Below are 8,326 nucleotides of genomic sequence, written 5' to 3'. Positions count from 1 at the left end.
AGCCGTTTTTTTTAAGTCTCTGCTGTCTGATGTATGTATTGTTACCCCAGCTTTTTTTTCTTCTTTTCATTTCCATTTGCATGGAATATTTTTTCCATTCCTTCACTTTCAGCCTGAGTGTATCTTTTGTTCTGGCATGTATCTCTTGTAGACAGCATATATATGGGTCATGTTTTCTTATCCATTCAGCTACCCTATATCTTTTGATTGGAGCATTTAATCCATTCACATTTAAGGTTATTATTAATAGGTACTTATGTATTGCCATTTTTATTTTCCATGCCAATGTTCCTCTCTATATATATTTCTTCTTCTTAAAGCAACCTCTTTAACATTTCTTGCAGTGCTGGTTTGGTGGTACTGAACTCCTTTAGACTTCTTTTTTCTGTGAAATGTTTTATTTTCCCTTCAGTTTTAAATGATAGCCTTGCTGGACAGAGCAGTCTTGGTTGCAGGTTCTTGCTTTTCATTACTTTGAATACTTCCTGTCAGTCCCTTCTGGCCTGAACTGTTTCTGTTGAGAGATCTGCTGACATCCTTCTGGGAGCTTCCTTATAGGTAACTGACTGTTTCTTTCTTGCTGCCTTATGATTCTTTCTTTGTGTTTAATCTTGGCCATTTTAATTATGATGTGTCTTTTTGTCAGTCTCTGTGTTTATCTTGTTTGACACTCTCTGTGCTTCCTGAACTTGTGTTACATTTTCCTTCACCAGGCTAGAGAAGTTTTCTATCATTAATTCTTCAAACAGGTTCTCTATCCCTTGCTCGATTTCTTCTCCTTCTGCTACCCCTATGATGAACATGTTATTACATTTTATATTGTCCCAAAGTTCCCTGCTTTTCCATTATTTAAACTATCCTCCTGCTTTTTAATTATTTTGGTTTTTTCCTGTTCTGATTTAGTGATTTTTTTACCTTTTATCTTCTAATTCACTGATTTGATCCCCTGTCTCATCCAGTCTTAATGGCAATTCCTTCTAGTGTATTCTGTATTTTAGATATGGCATTCTTCATTTTTGCCTTATTATTTTTCATGGTTCCTATATCCTTCTTCATGCTGTTGTTCTCACTAAGTTTCTTGAGCATCCTTATATTCATTTAGCTCTTTTTCTGGAGTTTCCTCCTTTTCTTTTATTTGGGGCCTGTTTCTTTGTTTCCCCATTTTGGCTCTCTCTTCATGTTTGTTTCTTTGTTTTAGATAAGATTGCTATGATTCCACGTCTTGGTGGGGTGACCTTCTGTTGGTTTCCTGTGGCTCCCAGTGTAGCAATATCCTTGATCTCCTTAGTTGGGTGTTCTAAGAATGTCTCCTTTGTGAGTTTTTTGGACCTTCCTATTGTAATTGGGTCTTGATTGCTGATGGCCCTTTCATCTTTGGGATCAACCCTCTATCTGGTTGACTATGAGGTTTAACTCTGTCCATGGTGTGCAAATGCTGTGCAGGTGCAGCCTCGAGGTGTCTTGATTGGCTCAGTGGCATAGTGGTTAACCCTTCAGGCTGGGTGTCTATATAGAGATAAACTTTTATCACCATGTATGAGATACTGTGCAGGAGTCTCCCCCCCCCCCCCCCCCCGCAGGTGGAGTTGTTCCCAGTAGGGTCTGGGGCCTACCAGGATCCACCTTTGAGTATTCCATTTGTTTGTCACATTGGGTCGAGCTCTGGTGTGTTGTGTGGCCCACCACTAATTGTGATCATTCTGGGTTCTTGTGGTTTCTTTTATGTGTGTTTCAGATGCAGGTCACTCTCAGACATTGTGTGTAACTGGCCTTGGGCTGCCTGTGTGTTGTTACAACTCTGTTCACTGTTTATGTCTGTGTCTGCTAGACCTATATTTTCATGGGAGGGACCAATCTGTTTAAATGGGTTGGCTCCTTTTAGCTTAGAGCTGGGGGATAATCTATGTTCATACAGAGGCTCCCTGAGGTCCTTCTCCACCTGTCAGCTACTCCATCTCCCCCCTTAGGTTGCCTGGTCTTCCTACAGTGCCTTCCAAAGAGAGAGTTTAAGGTGGACTCAGGCTAGCCTAGCTTGGGATAGTGGGCCCCTTGCTTAGACATTAAACAGCCAGTCACTCAATGAGGGGAAATTGTTCTCTGCTTCAAAGCCAAACTTCTCAGTCTCTACCAGATATTCCAACTGTAGTTCCCCTTAGGTGGCCTGCTGCAGGTTCAGGTTGGGTACAGCCTGCAGTCTACTCAGCACGAGCAGTTTCAACTGCCCTGGGCAGTTGAATTGGAATTGCTCAAAAATTCTCTGGTTGACAGTGTTGCCAGCCCAGCCCACAAGAGGAGGCTAAGCAATTCCTCCTGATCCCATACAATAGCCTGTGAGGGTCTCACACTTGGAATGTCCTGCTCTGAGCCACTCTCCCATACCCCACAGAACTGCAACCAGCAGGGGTGTCTGGGGCTTCACAGAGCTGAACCAAACAGTCCTCTGTTGGGGGTAGTGTTCCCAGCCTTCAGGAATGGGAGACTGGCTCTGCCTCTACTTTGCTTCCTGGCTGAACTCATAGGGAGCTTAGGTCAGCCTCCCCACAATGTAGTCACAAAGCCCAGCACTTGCTCCTCTGACTCCCTGATAAAAGCCTTCCTTGGGGATATAGTAAAAAAATCCCAGCACTGCAAGGAACCAGCATCCTCACTCCACAGGTCCAAGCAGGAGGGGTTACAAAATCAGCCCCACGCAGAACTCAGATTTCTTTCCACAGCTGGTCTCAGCAAAGTGAGGGCCAAAATCCCCAGCTCCATTCTATCACAGATAGTAATGTCTATCACATATTTGTTTTCATAATTATGCTTTTTTTCTAAAGCTATTTTTAAAAAATTCTAAGTTGCATTTTCTGTATAATACATATAATGAATTCTCCGATGATTTTATTTTTTATTTTTTATTTTTTTTTATTTTTGTTCAAAATATTACAGATGTCCCTTTTTCTCCCCAATGACCCATTTCACCTCGTTCCACCCCCCTCCCCAGTCCCTCGCCACACCATTGTCTGTGTCCTTGGGTTCTGCATATATGCATATAAGTTCTTTGGTTAATCTCTCCCCCTCTACCTACCCACCCCCCTCCATCCCTCTAAGATTTGTCAGTCTGATCCATGCTTCCATGTCATTGAATCTATTCTGTTCATCAGTTTATTAAGTTTTGTAGCTTCCACGTATAAGCGAGATCATGTGATGTTCGTCTTTCTCTGCCTGGCTTATTTCACTTAACATAATAGTCTCCAGGTCCATCTGTACTGTCCCAAATGGTACAAGATCCTTCTTCTCTACAGCTGCATAGCATTCAGTGGTGGAAATATCCCACAGCTATTTTATCCACTCATCTACTAATGGGCATTTGGGCTGTTTCCAGATCTTAGCTATTGTAAATTGTGCTGCTATGAACATAGGGGTGCATATATTCTTTCTGATTAGTGTTTCAGGAGTCTTAGGATATATTCCCAGAAGTGGGATCACTGGGTTAAAAGGCAGCTAGCTCCATTTTTAATTTTTTGAGGAACCTCCATACTGTTTTTCATAGTGGCTGCACCATTCTGTACTAGGGTTCCCCTTTCTCCACATCCTCACTAGCACATGTCATTTGTTAATTTATTGATGGTAGCCATTCTTACAGGTGTGAAGTGATACCTCATTGTGGTTTTAATTTGCATCTCTCTGTTGATTAGCAACGTTGAACATTTTTTCATATGTCTCTTGGCCATCTGTATGTCCTCTTTGGAGAAGTGTCTGTTCAGGTCCTTTGCCCATTTTTTAATTGGATTGTTTGTCTTTCTCTTGCTGAGGAGTATGAGTTCTTTGTACACTTTGTGAATTAGCTCATTATCAGATACATCCTTGGAAAATTCTCCAATGCTTTTAAAGATGTTATATATTTCTTTTAAACATAATGCCATCGTTATGCTGCTTGATCAGTTGGGTCTAACACATAGACATGCTCTCTTTATCTAACTTTAAATTCATGACAATTAACCTCAATTATGTATTATGATTATCTCATGAATAAATTTATAACACCAAACAAATACAGCCATAATATTGTTATGAATAAAGATTGAGAAAGGCCACCATTTTACATCAAAAATAATTATAATTCTAACAAATCCCTGAGAATGCCTGTTTGTATGCAGTAATGGTTGTAACAATTTTGGCATAATCCAAATGGCTTTATTTCCCTTATAAATTTAATCATAATTAGATACATTGATAATTTACTTCCTAGTATTAGTGTGATTTATTTTGAGGGCAAGTCTATTTTTAACTTTTTCATATCCTTTGGTTATAACACTGATATTAAGGTACTAACATTTCCTCTCATTATTTTGCTTGCTTTCTAGTTGACCTACTGACTTCAAAATGTCTGAAATTGGATTCAGCAATCTCACTTGGGATCAAGTTATAATACTGGATCAAGTGTTAGATGAAGTAATTCCAGTTCATGGAAGGGGGAATTTCCCCACATTGGAGGTAAAACCAAAACATATCATTAATGTTGTCAAACATCAACTGATAGAGCAGGGAATTATTGTTAAAGATACCCGATTGAATGGTTCCACTGCAAGTTACATACTTGCAAGCCACAATGGAATCAGCTATAAGGATCTGGATGTTATTTTTCATGTTGAACTACCAAGTGATCAAGAATTTCAGATCGTTAAGGATGCAGTTCTAGGTTGTATACTTGACTTTTTACCAAAAGGTGTAAAAAAGGAAAAGATCACCCTGAAGATAATGAAAGAGGCTTACGTGCAGAAGATGGTCAAAGTTTGCAATATGCATGATCGATGGAGTCTCATCTCTCTTTCAAATAACACTGGGAAGAATGTAGAACTTAAATTTGTGAATTCACTCAAACGGCAATTTGAATTTAGTGTAGATTCTTTTCAAATTCTTTTGGATCCCATGTTAGAATTCTACAGTGATAAAAATGCTAAGTTAACCCAAGAATCCTATCCTGTTGTGGTAGCTGAAAGCCTGTATGGAGATTTTCAAGAAGCAATGACACATTTGCAATATAAGCTTATATCTACCAGAAAACCTGAAGAGATTAGAGGTGGTGGCCTTCTGAAGTACAGCAACTTGCTGGTTCGTGACTTTAAGCCAGCTTGTGAAGCAGAAATCAAGACCCTGGAACGTTACATGTGTTCTAGATTTTTCATTGATTTTCCTGATATAGTAGAACAGCAAAAGAAGATTGAGTCGTATCTCCACAACCATTTCATAGGTGAAGAAAAGAGCAAATATAACTACCTTATGACCTTGCGAGGAGTTGTGAATGAAAGCACTGTTTGCCTCATGCGTCATGAAAGAAGACAGACAATCGATATGATTACTAGTATGGCTTTAAAAGTACTAGGAGAATATAATATTCTACCTAATACAGACAGTGTAACTTGCTTTTATCAGCCTGCTCCATACTTTGTTTCTGAGGGAGGGTACCCTCCTTATTATATAATACCTGGACCACCACCACCTATTTTCTTTCATCCATACCACCCACTGCACTTTCATGTGCCAAATGGTATGATTTAAAAAAAACACATACAACAGAAACTTGCTTTAATTAAACATCTCTTAAAAGCAAGTTTCCAAATTCCATAAAATTTAACATCTATTTTTATTTGTATTGAATTTCCAACTATTTTCATTAATTATAACATCATAATAAATAAAATATCATCTGTAGACTGACCACTTCAAATGACTTTCAAATATTATTGATTAGCTACAATACCTTTCAAATGTAGTGACAACTTAAAATGATTTTCAAATCTTACCACTTATGACTTTCAAATTTCCTATGATAAATACATTAGAGATGCCTGCATCTTTAATCAGAGTATAAAAGAACAGACTCATGATTTAAAATCCAGAGATAAAGACAAATGCCAACATTCAGTCAATTCTTTTGTTACATTCACTTCAATATTTTGTAGTGAATGTTACCATCAATGGATTTTTCAATACTTAACAGAAATGACTAATTTCAAAGACAACAGATGTGGAAGATATTAAAACCCTGGACTTTGCAAGCATTTATTTTGTTTCTCAATTAAATTGGATTAGATACAAAATCCTACTGTGGTTTGAAGGAACACTGAAAAAAAATATTGGAAAACACTGGGCATTAGTAATTTATCAACTAAGTTAATTTAATTTGTGGATTTGAAGAATAATATCACCCAGCTGTACAGCCAATAATGTGACTGGTTATATACATTTCTTCAATTTTTCCTACAAATAAGTTGAAAAGAATGAAAATGACCAACTTTGAATATGAAAATTTATCATCAGCTATTAAAAAAAGACTTCAAATGGCTAACAGCAAAAAACAAGCAAAGGTTTATAGTTATAGCATTTATCATTTTTATGACCTCTCTGAGGAACATGTTAATATATCTGGAGACATTCAGTGTTAATAAGTGAAAATATTTTTAATATAACTAAATGAAACATTTTTATTTTATTTTGCCCTTATCAAAGATCAGTTTCTAACACACCAATTGAGTACCTCCTATGTGAGTTTTTCCATAACACTAATTTACTCAGTAATTGCATATATTTATCAGGTATCTGAATATCTACTCAGTACATCAAATATATTGCTATCAAATCTACCAGTGGGAGTAAAACAGTATTTTCTTTGTATAATGAAGAAAATAATCCATGACAAATATTATTTGCTATGACATAATGGGAGCTGTCCTGAATGCATATACATAAGGCCATCAGAAAACTTCAATATTTTTACTTGCTTCTGATTTTTTTATGTGTTTCCATGTTGGTTTTCATTAACCATTCCAAGTTTTGCCATCGCAACATGATCCAGCAGGCATATTCTGAGAGTTTGTCACTTATAGACTGTGCTTAATCTGTCTTCTCTGTATTACAGTATTGGACACAAGAAGTACACCAAGTATGGCATTTTCAAATAGTCAATGTTTTTCAGATGTTGTATACCACAGCACCGCTGGCTATCAATATATTTTTAAAGAATTATATTTAAAAATGTGTACATACACATATAAATATATATGTCACACGATGCTGAGGCTTTAAAATATGAATTCATCTCCTTGCTTGGGACAAAGAATTAATAAATGCTTTATTAAAGAGAAAATTCTGTAATCTATTGACAAAATGAGTGATCTTTCTGCCCTACGTATACTCTTTAGTGTTCAGTTTGTGAGAGTGTGTGTAACTAAAACTGAAGGAGTATATGCTATATTAACAAAACCAAAAAAAAAATTCCAAAGAATACAGGAAAAGTATTTAAGAATAAAATAACTATTATAGTGACAAGTTATGGGTAAAAGTTTAATATTTTCTGTAGTAGATTTTCATGCTGACTAGCATAATTCTGAAGCTTTTGGAAACATCTTATCCCCTAGGTACACCCTTAGCTTCCTTTGGTCCTATTGAGAATTTTTTAAGCACTTTTTATTTTACTATTTTATTTTTATTTAATTAATTAATTAATTATTTTATTATTTTGGTTTTATATCACCATTTATCCCCCCTATACCCTCTCCTACCTCCACTCACCAACCCCCCACAGTTACTACACTGTCATCTGTGGTCCTGTTGAGAATTTGAACTCCTTCACTAAAAAGCAAATCCCCTATGGTATTCTCCTAAAGCTTTGAATCCTACAAGAATGGCCTGCTTCCTCCTAAAATTTTATGCATGTGTTTCCATTATAGTACAAAAGCTTTCAGTTGGCATGTAAGATTTTCTCAACAGAGAGAATCCAAACCTGTTGAATGGGGATGGTATTACTAAAGAGGAAGCTATAGATTTATCTCTTACGGCTTTATGTAGATACTATCACTAAACTAGGCTGTCCTTTGCTCTCAACCAAGCAGGAGGACAACATAAAAAAAAAAAATTCTTATATATAGAATATGGCTACATTCCCAAATTGAAAAATAATAACTTCTAAAATATTTTTTTAATAAAAACTGGTATTACATAGCTATTAACATTTAAATTTCTGTTTTTAAAGTTTTCTTTTACAGATGTTCACCTCCCTCCAGTAAAATTTGTCAGCCCAAACATGTATTAGTGGATATTTTAATAAAAGGGATTTAAAATGATGTTCTTTAAGCCTTACATGTGACCTCCTTGAACAAAATGATTTCTACATAAATTATTTAATGTTTTGGGAGTTTTGTTAGAGTAGCTTTGAGACACAGTATTAAATGCCTTCAAAAAGCAATGGTTGCTTAGGCAGTAAACTCCAAATAACTGATGTCTTATTGCAACTCATCTAGTTTTATTATTAGGTAAAATGCTTTCAGATAGTGTCAGCTAGTAA

General features: G+C 36.4%; 1 protein-coding gene across 1 annotated transcript; it reads left to right on the top strand.

Moving 5' to 3' along the window:
* The first annotated feature begins 4,365 nt into the window (after positions 1–4,365).
* On the top strand, positions 4,366–5,559 carry TENT5D (terminal nucleotidyltransferase 5D). Its single transcript, XM_016205124.2, has one exon. The coding sequence runs from the start codon at positions 4,366–4,368 to the stop codon at positions 5,539–5,541; it is 1,176 nt and encodes a 391-aa protein (XP_016060610.2). The 3' UTR covers positions 5,542–5,559.
* Positions 5,560–8,326: the final 2,767 nt, after the last annotated feature.

The sequence above is a fragment of the Miniopterus natalensis genome, chromosome X (assembly GCF_054644295.1).
Source record: "Miniopterus natalensis isolate mMinNat1 chromosome X, mMinNat1.hap1, whole genome shotgun sequence".
NCBI lineage: Eukaryota > Metazoa > Chordata > Mammalia > Chiroptera > Miniopteridae > Miniopterus > Miniopterus natalensis.
The sequence above is the reverse complement of the archived record's forward strand: the minus strand, read 5'-3'. Positions and strand labels throughout refer to the sequence as shown.